General features: G+C 44.6%; 1 protein-coding gene across 3 annotated transcripts in view; it reads right to left on the bottom strand.

The window, feature by feature from the left end:
• Positions 1–21,156, bottom strand: part of ANKIB1 (ankyrin repeat and IBR domain containing 1) — a 65,556-nt gene that overhangs the window by 31,760 nt on the left and 12,640 nt on the right. For all 3 annotated transcript variants that reach the window (XM_039357690.1, XM_039357688.1, XM_039357689.1), the window contains exons 3-5: positions 13,956–14,256; positions 4,800–4,982; positions 3,274–3,391 (exon numbers count right to left, since the gene is read on the bottom strand). In XM_039357690.1, coding sequence (XP_039213624.1) covers positions 3,274–3,391; positions 4,800–4,982; positions 13,956–14,256 — 602 coding nt within the window. The remainder of the gene's footprint in view (positions 1–3,273; positions 3,392–4,799; positions 4,983–13,955; positions 14,257–21,156) is intronic.

Below are 21,156 nucleotides of genomic sequence, written 5' to 3'. Positions count from 1 at the left end.
TGAGGAAAAATCTTCAGAAGAATTTAAGATAAGATTAGGAATAAACACAATATTATATTCAGAGCAGCTTTCCAGCTCTTAAGACTATATAGTAGAGATCACAAAGTGAAATTCTGTCTGCTAAAATACTGATTTATTGAAGGAAGGTTTTTTTAAAAAAGAAAAATGGTTTTTGACTTTCAAAACTGTTTTTATTTTAAAGAAAAATTGGATTCATCTTGATCTTGAAAATATAGGTAGGCTAGGACAGTAGGCTAATAAGAGAAATTGAAAAAAAGCATTCTGGAATAAGACAATGGCAAACTGCTTTTATTCTGTTGTCAAGGAAACACATGGTTGTGTCCAAGAAATCATTAGGAATTAAATTTAATTCAATGACGATTTTTCTATTATATATGTATATGCTGGGTAGATCAAATCAAACTTGATTTTTAGGTTAGCTATGAGATAAACTTGGTCCAAGATTGGGGATGTGAAGAGTGATATATTTCTCATAGCAACTTAAGAATGGAGTGGAGTGGAGTGGAGTGGAGTGGAATGGGATGGAATAGAATAGAATAGAATAGAATAGAATAGAATAGAATAGAATAGAATAGAATAGAATAGAATAGAATAGAATAGACAGAGTTGGAAGGGGCCTTTGAGATCTTCTACTCCAACCCCCTGCTCTGGCAGGAAACCCTATACCATTTCAGACAAATGGCTGTCCAATCCCTTCTTTAAAAATTCCAGTGTTGGAGCATTCACAACTTTTGGAGGCAAGTTGTTCCACTGATTAATTGTTCTAACTGTCAGGAAGTTTCTCCTTGGTTCTAGGTTGCTTCTCTCCTTGATTAGTTTCCATCCCTTGCTTCTTGCCCTGCCTTCAGGCGCTTTGGAGAATAGCTTGACTCCCTCTTCTTTGTGGCAACCTCTGAGATATTGGAACACCGCTATCATGTCCCCCCTTGTCCTTCTCTTCATTAAACTAGACATACCCAATTCCAGCAACCATTCTTTATATGTTTTAGCCTCTTTGTTGCTCTTCTTGCACTCTTTCTAGAGTTTCAACATCTTTTTTACATCATGGTGACCAAAACTAGATGCGGTATTCCAACTGTAATCTTACCAAGGTATTAAAGTGGTATTAACACTTCACATGATCTTGATTCTATTCCTCTGTTAATGCAGCCTAGCACTGTGTTGGCTTTTTTGGCAGTTGCAGCACATTATTAGCTCATATTTAGTGATTGTCCACGAGGACTTCAAGATCCCCTTCACAGTTGCTACTTTTGAGTAAGGTATCACCTATACTGTACCTATGCATTTGGTTTTTCTTGCCTAAATGAATTTCATTTTGTCAGATAGCACCCAATGTTCAAATCTATCAAGATCCTTCTGTATCTTAAGTCTATCTTCTGGAGTGTTAGTATTCCTGCCAGCTTGGTGTCATCTGCAAATTTGATGAGTTCCCCATCTATACCTTCATCCAAATCATTGATGAAGATGTTGAAGAATATCAGGCCTAAAACAGAGCCCTGGGGTACCTTACTACATACTTCGTTCCAAGTAGATGCAGTTCCATTGAGGACTACATATTGAGTGCAGTTCGTCAGCCAGTTATGAATCCATCTGGTGGTGATGCTGTCTAAGCCACATTTTTCTATCTTATCTAGTAGTTCATTTTGAGCCTTAGCTTTTCTCACTTCATCTTTGCAGGTTTGGGCTATTTGCTGATATTTTGCCTTAGTTATGTGCCCCTCTTTCCACTTTTTATACTTGTCCTTCTTGTCTTTCAATTTCAAAGAGAAAACATTTTAGTTTTAGAAAACTAAAACACAGACTAGATTTGTGCTACATGATATATTGAATTATGGTCAGATTTAAGGTGTTGTCCAAACCAGGAAATAATTTTCTCTTGTGATCTAACTGTTTTGAGCTAGTAATAAATTATTCCAGTTTTTAATTGAACCAATTTACTACACTCTGACATTTTGCAACAATGATGTGAAAGCCAACTTTATTAGATGCTGTTCAACAATTTTTTGATTGATTTGTGGAATTTTATTGTTTTATATATAGGCACAAAAATGCATAAAAGTCTGCTTTTATTCCTGCCCACTATTTCTTCAGTTCTGATCAGTTTTTTCTTTGTTCCTGGCTCATTCGCTGATTTATAACCATTGTATAAAAAAAATATCAAATTTCAAGTATGTCCTGCTACATGGTTCCAAAACTATCTGCATAAAGCAAGAGCATTTAGATCACAGAATTTTGGTTCTGTATAGCTAAATAGTTGTTTTGCTTAAACCCAAATAAAGAGTTGGTTTTTTAACATACAAGTATTTACATTTCATGTGATCAAGTGAATGAAGTTAGTTTATATACTACTAAGAAACAGTCCTCTATAATTTAGAGCAGTTTGTTCTCAAATCTCAACTTGAGTACAAACTGCTCTAAATTTGAATTTGAGATCTCATAAAGTTTGGATTTACAGTTATTTATGATTACAGTCACACTTTTTTATTTGTTACAAGTACTGATCACTTTTTTATGTTCTTGCCTTGAATTTCCACATAAATGAGATCAATCATCCAAACCTATTTAAGTAAATTAATCTAAATCTCTAAAATTTGAGTTAATTCTTTAAAGAAAGTGACTAAATCAAATCATGATCCAAATTAAAAATTAAAATGGACATAAATTTTCATCCTTGCTACAAACTTCTTAAGAACTGTTAGCTTAAGTTGATTAATCTTATCTAATATATTTTATTCTTCAAGACAGGGATAAACAATTTAACCTATTTCCCTTTTCTTGCAGCTAAGAATTCCATAAAAGAGATACATCTGCAATTAACATAACTGTTAGGTTATACTCCATGGTGGGATTCAATAATATGAACAACTGGTTCTCTGTGTGGATGCCGCTTCTGAAGTCCATTCTGGGCCTGGGCAACAAAAAATTAGTTACTGGTTCTGCCGAACTGGTGCGAATTGGCTGAATCCCATCACTGGTTATACTTTCATAAAGAGAGGACTTCTTCTTATTCAGAAGAAAATGATTTCCAACTATTTTTCCATGATGGTCATTAAAATACTAATTATAATCTCACCAGTATCAACATTAAAATGATTTTATACTTTACAACATAAGGAATGGATTAAATTATCAGAAATGCAAAATCAAATAAAGTATTTAAGCAATTTGCGTTTACAACACTCTGTCATTTTTATTAGAAAAGCAGAGAAAAAACATACTAGCATATTTTGTTATTAAAGTTTTGCTGATTACCATGAGCTCGCAGCAAAGCTTCGGCAGTAAATAATGGTGCTTGCAGCATATCAGCAGATTCTACAATCAGCATATCTTTGAGCTTTCGAAGATCCTGAGGTCGTAGTCCTTCATATGGCTATGTGATGGAATGAATAAGGTAATAAAAATATTTTATTTATAAGTATGTTTCAAAATGAACTAGAAAATATTCTTAAAATGAATTTTGTGGCAACTATTCAAGGCAACCTAGCCTCCACATTTTTCTACACAATAATCCTTTATTATACCAGAGACCTGAAACTGATTTTTGAAGCCCTCAGAGCCATCAAGCCTGTCCATTTCAGTGGAAATTGGAATAAAAAGCTATTTAAATATAAATATGAGTTTTACTTTGAATATTTTTTTTCGATACAAACATGAAGAGACAGAAGGAGAAGTTTGGTCCTGATTATATAAATATAGCTTCACTGAGTGTCCACTATCATCCTGGCCAATGCAAACATTCCCCTATAAAGTTTGTACTTGTCCTTGTAACCAAAACTTTAATGCAAATTGGTGGAGGGCACATTTAGAAAATTGTTGCTAAAATTTAAAGTTATATGTAGTCAGTGTAAGAGTTTAAGATTATGACTTTCAATTTTTAGCCAATCTGAATAATAAAGAATCCAAAAACACTAGAGTAGTGTTTCAGCATATATAAGGAGTAACAATTATTTTTCAGATTTTTTTAAAGAAAACAAATGGCTCCTAGAATGTCAAGTTTAATTCCACTTTAACTCTTTTAAAGAAATTGGAGAGTTAAGACTGTAATGTTGTTATACATATCAGAACTTTAACAACTACTGCAAAGCACCCCAAGGCACAAAAGAGATATATTTCTTAAGATTACACAGGTTTGCAAGTATATTATGCTGCTTTCAGTTTTTACTTGGTTTATTGCTACCTTTCAGAGTATTATTAGCTTTTAACATAATAGAGCAAATCAGGGGTCCCCTACACCCGGAATGTGGACTAACATCTGTCCATAGCTGCCAGGAACCAGTCTATGCATATGAGTAAAACCTCATCCGCACAAGGGCGGGATCCAAGCAGTGCATGAAACCATGCCCACTGGCCCATGGAAAAAACACACTCCAGGAAACCGGTCCCTGGTGACCAAAAGATTGGGGACCATTGGGTCAAATAATGTTACATTTGGTATTTATAAAGTACAGATATTTGTGACATATTTCTACATATGTAGTCTGAAAGGGATTTGAATATAGCACATGATATAATCAGTTCAAAGAAGGAAGAGGGAGCAAATCACATTAAAAACTCCGCTTTCCAAAAGTCTCTGTAGAGTTTGTGTTTATTAGAGAATGCAACAGCTAGATGTATAAATCAAGTTGCTATAAAGTAGTTCCTTGTGATTCTAATACACAAGCCCAAGAGCTTACAATAAACATTATACAGTTCTCTAGTGACTCAGGCTTTTTCTAATAAAAAGCACATTAAGAAGATACATATTTGGCTAATATAAATCATTCTTCATTTTAATTTACCTCCTTTTTATCTAAAGCAGCATATTCCGCTTCAATACTTTCAGCTTCAGGATCTCGTGAAAAAACCATCTGAGATTCTAAATTGAGAGCTAACTCTTTGTGGTGCTGCTTCTCTGCGCAGTCACAGGGAGTATCTTTATTTTCATTTTCAGCAAACAAGTCTCCACCATGTTTTACAAGAAGCTGAAAATTAAATGGAAATATCAATGTCTTTTTTGATACTATGTATAATACTATAGAGCTGTGGTGGTGAACCTATGGCATGGGTGCCAGAGGCGGCACTCAGAGCCCTCTCTGTGGGCACGCGCGCCAACGCCCCAGTCCTAGGCCTTCAACTGGATTTTATAAAACATTTTTGCTTTTGGTCTCCGCCATGTGCAAAAAAAAGAGGTTCAATTAATCAATCAATTTCAACTTCTCACGGGAAAAAAAAGATCTCGCAAAGTTGGAATTGATTGATTGAACTTTTTAGTCCCACCCAATCTGCCGTTACCACCGCAGCCACATCCACCCAATGGGCCACACCCACCCGGCACTCGACGGTACATAAGTGGGTTTTGGATTGCAGTTTGGGCACTCAGTCTCTAAAAGGTTCGCAATCACTGCTACAAAGAGTCAAGAAATTTCAAGAGCCATTTTCAGACACTATAGGAGAATATGAAGCAATTACTTTATATGATAGTTTTTTTTCTTTCACTATGATAGTACAACCAAAATGTTTAAGAGAAGTGCAAATTTAAGGTGGCTACTAGAATGTGTTGATTTAGAGGTTTAGATTTAGAGCCCAGGCCGCTGAAGTAGCTGCACTCCGTGTGCAATGGACTGTAACCTGTCTTGGAGCCAGTAATGACTCAGCTTGATACGCTGCGGCAATGCATGCTCTAATCCACCAGCCAATTGTGGAAGAGGAAACCTTCCGACCTTTGGAGGAAGAGTAGAAAGATATAAAGAGGGCTTCAGATTTGAGGAATTCCGCCGTCCGTGAAATATAGTACCGAAGTGCTCTACGGACATCCAAACTATGCCATTGCCGTTCCAGAGCGTGCAATGGGTTAGGGCAAAAATCCGGCAGCACTATCTCCTGTGATCTGTGGAACAGATAATTGACTTTTGGGACGAAGGTAGGGTCGAGTCGAAGGATCACTCGATCCTGGTGGAAAACGCACAAGTCATCCCGGATCGAGAGCGCTGCCAATTCGGAGATGCGTCGTGCTGATGTTGATTGCCACCAGGAATGCCACCTTGTGGAACAGGTAGCAAATGTCACATGTCCTTAGGGGCTCAAAAGGCGACTTGGTAAGAGCTCAAAGGAACCGTGGTAACTCCCACGAAGGGTACCTGTGCACGGTAGAGGGTCTGGTGTTAGCGGCCCCTTTAAGGAATGAGCGGAGTAAGGGGTGATGACCCAATGTCCCCACTGAGTTGCATGTGAGGACCCTGGAAAGAGCGGCAACCTGTCTGTGCAATGTGTTTGGGGCCAAGCCCCTCTCCAGACTGTCTAACAAGTAATCCAAGATACGGGCAATTGTGAGTTCCGAGAGCAACAACTGTCGCTTGGAGCACCATAATCAGAAGTTTTTCCATGTGGCCTCGTAAATACAGTTTGTGGAAGGATGGCGAGAGGCCTGGATTACTGTGATGACCCCTGGTGAGCAAAGCTCCCTTGTTAAGATGGAGCGCTCAAGTACCAGACAGCTAACTGGAGCCATTGGGGGTCCGGATGGAGAATAGCTCCTTGGTTGAGAGAGACCCGTTCCGGAGGAATCCGCCAAGGGTCTGCAAGGGAAAGGCTCATCAGATCGGCGAACCAAGGTCTCCTTGGCCAATAAGAAGCCACCAGGAGTATCTCCGCTCGCTCCCGAAGAAGCTTGCGTATTACCACCGGGAGAAGAGGTAGAGGAGGAAAGGCGTAAAGCAGACCCTGCAGCCATGGGCTCTGAAGAGCATCCGTCTGTTCCGCCCCTGCAGATGGGAACCGGGAGAAGAAGCGAGTCAGCTGGGCGTTGGACAGGGACGCAAAGAGGCCCACAAATGGAAGGCTAAAACGATGACAAATTTCCCTGAAAACCCTCGGGTGGAGGCGCCATTCCGAGTGAGCTACCGTTGTCCTGCTCAGAAGGTCGGCCTGGATGTTCGCTTCCCCTGAAATATGATCGGCCTTGATGGAGGCCAGATTGTGTTCTGCCCAGGATCCCAGTAAGAGAGTCTCGGTCAAAAGAGTCCGAGAGCGGGTACCCCCTTGGTGGTTTACATGAGCCTTGGCAGCCACATTGTCCGTGAGGACGAGTATATGACGCCGTGTCACCAGGTTGTGAAAGTGACGAAGGGCTAGATGGATGGCCCATAGTTCGAGCCAATTTATGTTGTGCCAGAGGTCTGAGTTGGACCAACGGACCTATGCCCACTGTGACCGAAGGTGCGCTCCCCAGCCGAACAGGCTGGCGTCAGTCGTGAGTACTATCCGGTCCGGCTCCTTGAAACATGACCCTCTGAGCATGGCTGGAGATAGCCACATGAGGGAGCGCAACACCTGTTGTGGAAGTCTTACCCTTTATTGGGAGGCACTGAGGTTCTGCCTGTGGAAGGGGAGCATGAACCATTGTAGTTCCCTGGAGTGGAGCCTGGACCACGGAACGATTGCTATGGCCGAGATCATCTTCCCTAACAATTGGGAGATACTGGCAAACGTTACTGACCGACCCCTGCATATTTGGAGGACTGACTCCCTTATGCTGTTCTTGAGATAAGTACACCCGGCACTCCACCGTGTCTATGATGGCCCCGAGGTGTAACAGCCTTGTTGTGGGGATCAAATAGCTCTTGGGAAAGTTTACCGAGAACCCGTGGTCCTGGAGCAGCTTTACCACCAGTTTGAGGTCCAACATGGCGGACTGGGTGGACGATGACTGCATTAATATGTCGTCCAGATAGCATTGGACTCTGACTGGTATCATCCTTAAATGAGCTGCCAGAACTGCCAGGATCTTGGTAAATACCCTGGGAGCCGATGATAGGCCAAATGGGAGCACCCAGTGATGCTGGGCACCCTGGATGAAAACCTAGCGGCTTGGAGGGTTGTGTCTGATGCATACTCAGTGGCTGCCACCTTTTTGCTAAGGTCCTGGTGTGTGCGAATATACTCCGCTGGAATCTGGGCTTGGAGTCTGGAGTCAGCAGTGGGCAGACCTATTGAAAAATGAGGTGGAGGTTGCAGCCCTGATCGCCCATGCGATTGCTTGTACGTTCTGTGATAGGTGGATTCGTACTTGCGGTCCTCAGCTTTGAGGGCCTCAGAGACATCCCTGGAAATGGCGGTGGCCGATACTAGGAGACCTAAAGGCTCGTCCACGGCCAGTACCTCCAGAGCCTCCTCCAGATCTTTGGCAACATTGTACAATTTTTTGTCAGTGTTACCTGGGAGGGGAAGAGAAGCCGGAGATGTCCACTGTTTCCGGATCGCGTTCAGAAACAGAGAAGGACAAGGGATGCGGTGTTGAGCCGCCACCGGTTCGATGAAGTTCGGGTCCGCCTCCGAGTCTGAGGGAATGGGGGTCATTGTTGATGAAGGCTCAGGCCCAAGATGGGCTGTGGATGTGGCCTTACGTAATAAGGTGACAAAGAAAGAAGGATTGAAGAGGCCGCTGAATGAAGGAGCTTCTGGAGAAGGTTCCTCCTCTTCAGACATTGGAATCCCCTGTTCAGTGTCAGGTTGGTGGAGGTAAGAACCCTCAGAAACTGATGACCCAGATGGGGAGGAAGGATTATAATAGGCCTTAGTCACCGGTTGTTGGACAGGACAGGGAATGGTAGTCACTGGCCTGGAAGCCTGTGCCCTGGCATCAAGGGCTCGGTCTACTGCTTGCACGATCAGTAAGGCTAGGTGGTCCTCCGTGGGGAAGGAGACCGGCTTGCTTGGCTGAAGTCCTGCCGCAATAGGGGTGAAGGTGGCCTCGGGAGTACCCTGAGGAGCCTATGCAGTAGTGGATTGGGAAATGGGGAGAAACTCGCCTGTCCTGCACTGTGCAGGGGAATGTAAAGATTCCCCCATTGATCAAATGCCCAGAGGGGAGGTTGGAGTCCCCAGGGATAAATCAAAGGCCAACTCTTCGGTCTGGGATGTCTCCAACCTAGCTTTTTTCTACGCCTTGGAAAACTCCTTTTCTAAGACTTGGTGTCGCCGGTTGGCCTGTTTGTTCTTTATAAGATTTGACGGTAGATCTGACCTTGGTTTTGGCTGCCATCTTATCAACGCCCTCCAGACCCGGTAGACCCAATAAGGATGGCAAGATGCCCTTTGAGGAAAGGACAGAATCCTCCATTCTCCGATAGCACAGGAACATGATAGGGGGCTCCTAGTATCTGGAGAGTATTACATGCTGGATAAGGACAGGTGCACTACAGGGTACGCCTGGAACCCAGGTACAGCCTCTGCATGGATAAGGACAGGCGCACTACTGGGGACGCCTGGAATCCAACTATGGCTGTTGCACAGATAAGGACAGACACACTATAGGGGGCACCTGGAATCCGGCCTTAAGTAATGTGGATAAGGTCAGGCACTCTGCAAGGGGTGCCTGGAATCCGGATGAAGCCAAATTGTATGAATATTGTCAATGTGGGAACCAGGAGACACCAAAACCTGAAAAAAGGGGACCCAGGGAAACCTAGATGTACAGATTATCCAATCAGATTTCAAATGGATTGGAGGCCCGTGGGATTGGTGGTGACAAGAAGAGATTGCGCTCTAGGGGAGCCTCTAGGCTCTGTAATTTCCTGAGAGCAGGCCTCAGTTCGGAATAGGCCAACCCTGTACACAAAATGGCAGCTGACTATAAAATGGCGGCCTGCCAATCTATAGTGGGTCTATTCTAGTTGTGTCTGCTTCTCTTTGAACACCTCCCCCCAGTGAGAGCCCCCGCTCTGATTATAGTTCTCAGTGGTGAGGAGGAAGGATCCCCTTCCTCTTTAATCCCCGAATTTGAAAGGGCCTACTGAGACTACTCGGTCCAAAATGGCGGCCACACGTGAGGGCAGACTCCAAGAAGCAAGCCCGACCCGAGAATCGATCCTGGACAGGGAGTGCGGTCAGTGCGGAAAAGGGAGAAAATGGCCGTTTTAGTCCCACTGAACAGCTGCTTCGCGGCTGATCGGCGCTACTCTCGTGTGCGCGCACCCCCTCTCGGAGCAAAACAGGCGATCGTAAGGTTAAACAGCGAAAAAACAGAGCCGAAATTGTTTGACTGGCCTGGATCTGCCCACACAACTTCAGCGGGTCCCAAACGAGCTGGGAAGGTGTTCTAATGCACGTGGGAAGAATCTTTGGCCTGTGAGCCTCCTCCGTGAAAACAGCCACCGGAGCCGCAGTCACAAGCTCCGATGGAAATTTACTAATCTCTTCAGCTGGTTAGGGCTAACAGCCATTAGTCCCGAGCCTATTCAGTGAGTAGAGAAAATTTAGAGAAGGGGAGGGAGAAGAAGGGGCGAGCCCCTTCCTTAACACGAGCTAGGTGTACTACCCCCAAATAGAAGAAATTGGGGACAAACTCCAAGTTCCTGAATGGGAAAGGAGTGGAGAATTTTGTAATGGTAAAACCAAATTTAGTTAACTACAACACTACACAGTTACTGGGGAAAGGAAAATCCACCAATGAAGACTGTACCTGCCTAAGAGCCAAACCTGCACGTCTGTCCTGGGCAAGATCAAGTCAAGACTGGGATCTCTATGGTCCAGGACGGGCGTGGCAACTTTGGCTGACTTGATCTGATTGGGCAAGAATACAGTCTAAACCGATTGGTGGATTCTCCATCTCCAATGCTGGTGAAGTCTAAGTTTACCAGAGTGGAAGCAAGCAAGAGCTTCAAGAAAGCAAAAGGTTTTGGTTGGCAGCTGCTGACATAGCATCAGTTCCACTGGCTTATTATTTTTTATCCACTGACTTTTTAATTCATTGGGATTTTTCAGGAAAATAGTTTGGAAGACTGTTTCTGGAGGCTTAATGTTTTTATTATAGCCTGGAATGTGATCTGGGACAATGTCATTGCCGAATTACTGTACATCTGCATTAATATCCTAGGAACTGCTTCTTGCAAAGGACTTTCGAGACAGCACTGGGTTTGAACTTTGGGATCTTGTCTTGTTACATGGGTGAAAGCAAAAGCTTCAAATCTTCCATTTTTGTGCTTCCTTATTTGGTGAGAGCAAAGTATGGCACCTAAGCGGCTGATCTAACCTGAATGTTCCTTTATCAAAGGGCTGTGGATTTCCTTGGGAGAGAGAAAAGTATTAGCTAGGAGGTGAAGGAGGTCATGGAACAGGACCTTGATTGCAATGCACAAAGTAGATATGGTAGGTAATGTTGGGAAAAGCAGATTCCATACCTTTATATGACTCCCTCCTTCTGGATCTTAACCCTCACATCAAGAGCCAGAACCAGTTCTTTGGATTCCAGGGGCTCCTGTACAACTATTAAATGCCAGAACTCCCTAATTTCACTATGCATAAAAGGGCAGACCTAGCTAATATTACCAAAATATGGAAGGGAGAGAAAGGGGGAAATTACACTCAAAAATCTGGCCAAGGCACTAATTTTTGAGCAATCTGTATTCTCTTTGAAGGATACTGTATGTTCTCTTCATGAATAAGGTAATGGAATAGGAAGGAGATTTTAGATAACCTTGGATTTACCTTCACTCCCCAACTTTTCTCCCTAGTGAAAACATTCATTATTAGATAGAAACAGGAATACGGAAATTGCAGGCTCTAACTTTAGTTAAACTCCCTTTTTGCTTTCAAGGTAGATCAAAGTCTTCCCCCTACTTAGGAATGTTTTCTTTATCAGCCAGCTTCATTTAAGTGCTAACAAGCAATAACTTCTAGAAAGTGCTATAGTGATTGGGTCATATTCCAGCTATTTTTTTTATCTCTCCTATAATGGAGACTGTAAAAAAAATATCAATGATATTGTACACTTCTTTGTTTCAAAAATGTATCAAAATTATATTAAACTCCAAGCTTGCCACATGCAAATGGACCCAGTATTTAATATTAGATTAAATGGTGCTCTAACATTTTTCAATATAGCATCAAGAAACTTCATGCATTGCAACTGAGGGTAAGTCTTCTCCAGCAGTTCACTGACATATATGTATCACTCATACCTCATGTATTATTCATGTCATACTTATGCTCAGATTTAAAAATCTGTAATTCCTCTAGTAGTAGGGGACGTGAAAGGAGCTTCCCCAAAGAATGTGTGCTATTAACACATTTGAGTGTCCCCTGGGCAACAGGTTATAGCTGGCTAATCCTTTCAATCCAGAAGCATCCAAATATAGTAAAGTGCTCATTTGTATGCAATTAATTTTGCTAGTTTCTGGGTAAGATCTGTTAACTAGTACATATTTTAACCTGATATTTTATATTTTTAATTTTATGTCATTTAGTGTGCCTTATTTTAATTGTGATGCTTCTGACATGAGTAAACAAACATCTAATAGTAATATGGCATAGTAGTTTAAGCTCTAGCATGTGTAATCTGTAATTGTCACTACTCAGACTTCCTTCTACAATTTTACTTTTAATCAAACATTATTTTTAGCATTATTGCTCTTTTCCACAAGCCAGTTTTTTTTTCAAGTGATTCTCCAATAAAGAGCCACATATTAATATCACTTTACAATGCCTTGGTAAGGCCATACTTGGAATACTGCATCCAATTTTGGCCACCACGATGTAAAAAAGATGTTGAGACTCTAGAAAGAGTACAGAGCAACAAAGATGATCAGGGGCTGGGGGCTAAAACATATAAGGAACGGTTGCTGGAACTGAGTATGTCTAGTTTAATGAAGAGAAGGATGAGGGGTGATATGATATCAGTGTTCCAATATCTCAGGGGCTGCCACAAAGAAGAGGGAGTCAAGCTATTCTCCAAAGCGCCTGAAGGCAGAACAAGGAGCAACAGATGGAAACTAATCAAGGAGAGAAGCAACCTAGAACTAAGGAGAAACTTCCTGACAGTTAGAACAATTAACCAGTGGAACAACCTGCCTCCAGAAGCGGTGAATGCTCCAACACTGGAAGTTTTTAAGAAGAGACTGGACAACCATTTGTCCAAAATGGTATAGGTTTTCCTGCCTGAGCATGAGGTTGGACTAGATAACCTCCAAGGTCCCTTCCAACTTATTGTTGTTGTTGTTGTTGTTGTTAAATTTAGCTTTAAAAATCTTGTGATCAGATTGAAATCTTGGCCCTTTTTCAGGTCTCTCACCCTGGCTAAATAAACCTAGTCAAAAAGGAAATGACATCAATGTAACATAACAAGAAATTCTAGAGCTGCTGGAAACACTGAAGTATTCCTGGCTTCTCCATGGTAACTATGTAACTTGAAGAATCATCTAAAAGTTGGTATTTAAGTTTAAATTCAGAGGTTACACTTCTATAACTAAGATAATAGAACATATGGAATGCCATAAGGTATTTTAAAAATAGCTACTGAGTTGATGAAGCAAATCTGTTGAAGTTAAACAGTGATTGAATGGAACCTCATTCTAAATTTGATATGTATTACCTGTAATTCCATACAGAAGCAGGATATAAATGTATAAAAATGTAATATAAATTATGGCTCTTGATGTAGTGTGTCTTTAGTGTTTTAATACTCTTAAATTTTTAACATTGCCTGATATTTATAACCTTGCTTATTTTTTGTGCCAAGTATGTTTTTTTATTTACTTCAGCAAGTATTTACAGTAGTCCTCAACTTAGTGACCATTTGAAGTTACAAAAGCATTGAAAATATTGACTTATGACCAGTCCTTACACTTACAGTTGTCACAATATCCCCACAATCATATGACAAAAATTTGGACTTTCGGCAACTGGAATATATTTACAATAGTTGCAGAGACCTGGAGTCATGCGATCATCATTTGTCACCTTCCCAACTGTCACCTTCTAAAAGGCAAAGTCAATGGGGGAAGCTCATTCATATAACAACCATGTGATTCACTAAACAACTGCAATGATTTGCTCAACAAGTATAGCAAGAAAGACTGTAAAATCAGGCATAACTCATTTAACAACCATCTTGCTTAGCAATGAAAATCCTGGTCCCAACTGTGGTCATAAATCAAGACTACCTATATATGAATTTTTACCTCTACACAAGTTTTCATTCCTGAGGCAGCAGCATAGTGCAAAGGTGTATTTTTTTTGTTATCAATAGCATCAATGGCAGCTCTTTCATATTCTCCTTGATCAAGCTTTGCTCCTTTCCATTTTAAGATCATCTGTAGACAATCTGCTCTTCTGAAATCATCTTCAAAGGGTCTTGTCAGGCGAGGTTGAAGAGCTCCATCAGAAATCATAATCTGAGGTCCCATACAAAGCAAGTGCATAGAAGTTTCATTGTGCACATTTCGTTTATTTGGGTTCCCATCTCTCACAAAAAGGAAAGTCCTGTACAAAGAAAATAATTATGTAATTGGAGGACAATTTTTACTATTCTGATTTTTAAGCAACTCTGAATTATATTTTTCCTATGCTACTGAATTGAAAATATTTCAGGAAAAAAAATAAGTAGTTCTTGAATTATTTCTGCTAAGACATGCAATTAAAATAAGTACTGAACTTTTTACTAATGTGATTGTTCCAGGATAGCTAAAATAGTGAAATCACTAAAGAGAAAAGGGGCGTTGGTCTTACCTGAACGCCTTTTCTCAGTACGGAGATGGATAATCCACGGATGGGTTTTCTCTGTCTGCCTGCTCTTGAGACCAAGTAGCCAAAGCTTGACACGCCCCCACTTCCTGTGGAGTCCATTCTTAACGAGGGCGAATTGGCTGATGATTGACGAGGTATTGGCTCTCAGCTCCCTACTAGCGGCCTGCTGGCCTTGGGGTGGGTGTGGATTATCCATCTCCGTACTGAGAAAAGGCGTTCAGGTAAGACCAACGCCCCTTCTCCAGTACAGGAGATGGATAATCCACGGATGGGACGTACCAAAGCCTCACTGTCCCAAGGGGTGGGAAACAGATAAGGCCGGTAGATTGATCTCTGAGACAACTTGCTGGAGGACCCTGCTACCAAAGGAGGCGTCCGCCAATGCAAAGCGGTCTATCTTGTAGTGTCGTATAAACGGGGAAGGCGAGGACCATGTCGCGGCCCTGCAAACTTCCTCGATTGACGCCTGGGTAGCCCATGCCGCCGAAGTTGCAGCGCTTCGGGTGGAATGGGCCGTGAGATGACTTGGGGGCGGCAGGGATGATACATTGTAAGCTTCTGCGATACAGCTTCGGATCCACCTTCCAATGGTGCCCGCGGAAACTTTCCGCCCCAAGGTGCCCGCTTGGAAGGACACAAATAGGGCCTCCGATTTGCGGAAGGGTTCTGTACGCTTTATATAACGCCGCAAGGCTCTGCGGACGTCCAATGTATGCCACTGCCGCTCCCGGTCATGTGTTGGATTTGGACAGAAGTTTGGGAGAATTACTTCCTGTGTCCTGTGAAAGAGTGAATTCACCTTCGGTATGAAGGCAGGATCTAACCTAAGGACCACCCTGTCCTTGTGGAAAATGCATAGGTCGTTTCTGACTGACAGTGCGGCCAGTTCCGAAATTCGTCTGGCCGATGTGATGGCAATCAGGAACGCCACCTTTAGCGACAGGTGTCGCAAGGAAACGGTCGCCAATGGTTCAAATGGTGACCGAGTGAGTGCGTGAAGGACTCGCGGTAGTTCCCAGGACGGGTACCTGTGAATTACTGGAGGTCTGGTGTTATAGGCGCCCTTGATAAAGGCGCGGATCCTGGGGTGGTGAGCTAAGGGAACCGAATCCGTGCAGGTGAGGAGGGTGGACAAGGCCGCCACTTGCCTGCAGATGGTCGCGGGGGCGAGGCCTCTGTCTAGTCCCTCCAAGAGGTAATCTACTATCTGAGGGATGTAGAGTTTGTGTAAGTCAAACTGCCGTTCCCTGCACCAAAGGCAAAAATTTTTCCAAGTGGAGTCATAAATGCGGTTTGTTGCCGGACGGCGTGAAGCTTGAATTATGGTAGTGGCCCCAGGAGAGAATAGTTCCTGTGCCATTATCTGGCGCTCAAGTGCCAGGCGGTCAGTTGTAACCATTGGGGTTCCGGGTGACTGATGGTTCCCTGGTGTAGGGACACTTGATGAGGGGGAATGTTCCATGGGGGCGACTGAGACAGGTTCATCAGGTCGGCGAACCACGGTCTCTGTGGCCAATATGGTGCTACTAGGATCACTTCTGCCCGCTCCTGAATCAGCTTTCGGATGACCGCCGGTATGAGTGGTAGTGGGGGAAAGGCATAAAGCAGACCCTGAGGCCACTGAGTTCTCAGAGCGTCCGTCCCCTCTGCTCGCGGGTTGAAGTAACGAGAGTAAAATCTGGGGAGCTGGGCATTGTCTGATGATGCGAACAGATCGAGGATCGGGTACCCGAACTTGCGGGAGATGTCTAGGAACAAGTTCGGGTGTAGCCCCCACTCCGAAGGGTCCACTGTGGTGCGGCTTAGGAAGTCCGCTTGCTGGTTGTTGACCCCCGATATGTGTTCCGCTTTTAGTGACTTCAGATTGGGCTCTACCCAGCTGAATAGGAGTCGTGACTCTGTCATCAGGGTTTTTGATCTGGTCCCCCCCTGCCGATTGATGTGCGCCTTGGCTGCTACGTTGTCTGTTAGGACTAGAACGTGGTGGCCTCTGATTCTGTCTTTGAATTGTTGCAAGGCTAGGTGGATAGCCCTGAGTTCTAGCCAGTTGATGTTGTTTCTCAGATCCGTGGCGGACCAACGTCCCTGTACAAACTGGGAGTCCAGATGGGCTCCCCAACCATACAGACTGGCGTCTGTAGTGATGGTAACTCTGACTGGTTCCTTGAAGGGTGACCCCTTGGTCACGGCCCGAGAGCACCACCAGCGTAGCGCCCTGCGGATTTGTGCCGTGACCCTGACTAGGTGGTTGGATGCGCTGGTGTTCTGCCATTGGTAAGGGAGCAGAAACCACTGTAGTTCCCGTAGGTGGAGCCTGGCCCAGGGTACAATGGCTATGGCCGATACCATCTTGCCCAATAATTGGGAAAGTGTTAGTATCGGAACTGAACTGCCTGTGAACCCAGCGAGCCAGTTCCCTGATGCCAGCCACCCGGTCTTGGGAGAGATAGACCATACAGTTGGTTGTGTCTATCGTGGCCCCCAGATGCAGCAGCCTGGACGAGGGAACTTTCTGGCTCTTCTGAAAGTTTACTGAGAATCCGTGTAATTGGAGGACGCGAATGGTGGTCCTTACGTCCGCCTGAGCTGTCTGTAGAGATGTTGCTTGGATTAGTATGTCGTCTAGGTAACATTGGACGCGTATTGGGATTTTTCTCAGTTTGGCGGCTACCACTGCTAGTATCTTGGTAAATACCCTGGGTGCCAAAGATAGACCGAAGGGGAGAGCTCTGTATTGGAAGTGTTTTCCCCCGTAACACAAACGTAGGAACCGGCGGTGGTTTGGGTGGATGGGGATGTGAAGGTAGGCTTCCGTGAGGTCTATCGATGCCAGGAAGTCTCCTTCTCTGATGCTTCCCAGGATGGACTGAAGGGATTGCATCTTGAATTTTTTGTATGTGATGTAGCGGTTGAGGTTTTTTAGGTCCAGGATTGCCCTCCATCCTCCTGAAGTCTTTGGAACCACGAAGAGGATGGAGTAAAATCCTCTGCCTCTGTATTCCGCTGGGACCGGTTCTATGGCTTGAATGTCCAACAGGTGTTGGATGGCCTCCTGCATGAGTTTGCGTTTGGTGGGGTTCCTGGAGACCGAGCAGTTGATGAGTCAGTCTGGGGGTGTGACCAGGAACTCCAGGGACAGCCCGGACTGGATGGTTTGTAGTACCCAGTTGTCCGTGGAGGTCTGCTCCCACTGGTGGAAGAAGTGAGCTAGTCTTCCTCCAATGGGTGGGTCTATGTAGGAGTCATTTTGTCTTCCGGTGCGGACGACCCGTTCCACGAAAGGGTTGTCTCGACTGGTTTTGTTGTCTGAGCTGGAACCCCGGTCTGTCGTAGGGGCGGCCGTACGGTTTGTTCTGCCTGGGAGTGAATGGCTTGGGTGCCTGACTGATAGGCGTGGTTGTCGGTTGGCGAAAGGACTGCCTACGAAAGTAAGGTGTGGTACGTTTGTCTGACCTTTTGTTCAAGTGTGCCATGACCTTCCGCTTGTCTTTGTTCTCTACAAGATAGGGGTCCAAGGCCTCCCCAAACAGACCGTTGCTTGAGTAAGGGGCGGTCGCTAGCCGCCACTTAGCCTTGGTGTCAGCTTGCCAGTGTTTTAGCCATAGCATTCTCCTGGCAATTATGTTGGATGCTATGGATCTGGATGAAAAAATGGCCGATTGGAGCGTTGCGTTTGCAGCGTATTCCGTGGCTGCTACCATCTTAGCCAGGTCCTGGTGTGTTCGTATATCCTCCATAGGAACTATGGTTTGTAGTTGTTGCAACCAGATGAGGGTGGCCCGGACAAAAAAGGAGGCCGAGGTGGCTGCTTTGATGGCCCATGCCGCTGTCTGGTGGGTTTTGCGAAAGGCTTGTTCCCACTTTTTGTCATCTGCCTTAAGGGCCTCCACTAGGTCCCCAGCCATGGCTGTCTGGGAGACCAAGGGGGTCCAGGCTTCATCTACTTTAGGTATTTCTAAGGCCTCATTGAGGTCTGTGGCAGTGCTGTATAATTTTTTGTCCGTACCACTCACTGATGGGAAGGAAGCGGGAGAGTCCCATGGCTTCTTGATCCCTTTCAGGAAAATGGCGGGGCAAGGTATATGGTGTTGCGTTGTCACCTTTTCTACGAATACGGGTCTGGATGTGGTGGCCGGTGTCGCTTGCGGCTGAGAAAACTGATCCGTCCCCATGTCCGCAATGGCTGTGGCCTTGCGTAGTATCGTGAGGAAGCGGTTGGGATTAAATAATCCCCCTGAGGGGGGCTCAGGGGGAAGTTCCTCATCCTCTGACATAGAGATCCCAGGTTGATCCTCCTCTTGTGGTGAAGAATAACCACTCATGGAGGACTGGGCCGGGGAGACGGGTTCCTGAATGCCTGAGGACTCTGAGGGGAGTTCCGAGTGTGGCATGGTTGAGGTGGAGGGCCCCTGGTCGTGGTGGGCGGAGCGCTGTGCTAGGGCTCGGTCCACCACTTTGGTTAATAGGGCCTCTAGCCGTCCATCTGCCCAGATGTCCCCTATGTCATTACCTTTGGGTGTGGTGACCGCAGGTGGAGAGGTGGACTCAGTGGTTGTGCCTGCCGCCGTGGTTGTTTGTTGGATTGATGTAGATGGCGGATCCAGTGGTTGCGATGTTCCTGGAATGGACCACGCGCTCTGGGTTGATGTGGATGGACCCAATGGTAATTCCATCTCGGTGGCCGCTATTTGAACCAATTCCAATTGGGCCTGCCTCTGCGCTCTGGAGAACTCCTTCTCCAGGGCCTGGTGCCTACGGCTGGCTTGCTTTTCCGCCAACTTGGAGGGCCTCTTGAGCGAGTGTTTTGTCTTCGCTTTGCACTTGCCTGCCGCCTTCTGGTCAGAAGGTGTGTTGCAGCCGTAATTGGGAGATGGAGGGGTCGTGCTCATGGATTGAGGCAACGAGGGTCCCTCCATTCCGCTTGAGCAGTCCCAGAAAAACTGAGAAGACGCTCAGGCAGGCAAGTATTGGCGGGAGCGAAATTGGAACAAGTACCAGGACTGTTCCCCTGATCACCCGACCACAACAAAAATATTCTCTCTGGGCTAAGGTCACGGTAGCTGAGGGAGGTACCGAAGGCACGTTTGGAACCACTCTTTGGGTTCCGCCCGGAGGCCTTAGGTGACCAGGCAACGTGCACCAGTAGAAAAAGGAAAAGGGAGGCAAAAAATATCAGTGGCGACCTCAAAAGGGTCTGTAGGCCTGACTTAATACACAACAAGGTATCAAATGGCGGTCACCTAGAGCGGAATTTATTCTTATTAATATTATTACTATTATACTAATAATAGGAACAACAATAATAATAAAATAATAATAATAACAACAACAACAACAACAATAATGGTGATGATGATAATATTGTGTGTTCTGCCTTTAGGCCTGTTGGCCCTGAAAAAAAATTTTTTTTTAATTATTATTATTATTATTATTTTTAAAATTTATTTATTTATTTTTATTATTATTATATTTTGTCCTATTATTATATGTATGTATTGGGGGTGGAGCGCTGGCTGTGCGCTCCTATTCCGCCTCTATCAGTGCTTCCAGATATGATGTGGAGCTTCCTTAAGCTTGGTTTGCCTTCCTCTGGCAAGAGATGGCAGCCGCAGCTCGTTTCTCCCTGAAAACGGGCTTTGCGGATCCCAGGAGGGAGCTCCGCAGCCTCCCAGGAGCTGCTTGTGCCCGGGGATTTAAATTTGGCGCGCTGGTGACGTTTTAAGGGAATCCCAGTCAGGGATTGTCTTTGTTGCCTGAAAACGGCAACTAAAATGGCGCCCGCGGTTGCCCTGGGCTGCTAGGGAATCTCCGATGATCCGAATTCAAGTTTGAATCCGGACCTGGAGATTGTTATTTTTTCCCCCAATCTGAGGAAAAAATCCCTTGGAAGGTTGGGGAGAAAAGCTCAGCAAGTGGTCTCGGCTGATGCCTTTCCCCCCCCCCTTTTCCACCTCCAAAGTCCTGGGGCTGGCCGGGATCCGTGGGGAGTTTCCCCCCCCACACCCCCTTTTTCAATTTTAATATAGGATCAGGGATGATCCCAAGGAAAACTTAGTGGTTGGGGAAAAGGTTCAACAAGTAGTCTCCTGCTGATGCCTTCTTCCCCCCCTTTCCACCCCCCAGAGCCCTGGGGCTGGCTGATATCTGTGGGGAAGTTTCCCTCCCCACCAATCCCCTTTTTAATTTTAGGTTTGAGATCAGGACTGATCCCCAGAAAATTTTGTGGTTAAATTCCTATAGGTGGCAATTTTTTTGGAAGGGGAAGCCAATTATCAAGGTATAATCAATCAATGGATTTCTTGTCTAACCTGATAAGCTGAGAGCCACGCCAAAATGAGTCTTCTCGAGCAGGGACCAAGTTAAGAATGGACTCCACAGGAAGTGGGGGCGTGTCAAGCTTTGGCTACTTGGTCTCAAGAGCAGGCAGACAGAGAAAACCCATCCGTGGATTATCCATCTCCTGTACTGGAGAATTTTACATACAGTTCTGATATGTGTGAGACAATTCACAAGAAGAAAAAATAAATTAAACAGTAATTATACTTTCAGATTTTTAACATGAACTTTGGTCTTTTACCAACAAATCACAGTTGTGAATAACCAATCACATATTATTATAGCACACAGCCAACATGC

Source organism: Crotalus tigris, unplaced genomic scaffold, assembly GCF_016545835.1.
Source record: "Crotalus tigris isolate CLP2741 ecotype Arizona unplaced genomic scaffold, ASM1654583v1 scf7180000018940.2059657, whole genome shotgun sequence".
NCBI classification, from domain to species: Eukaryota; Metazoa; Chordata; class Lepidosauria; order Squamata; family Viperidae; genus Crotalus; species Crotalus tigris.
Note: the sequence above shows the minus strand (reverse complement) of the source record. Positions and strands in the feature narration are given on the sequence as shown.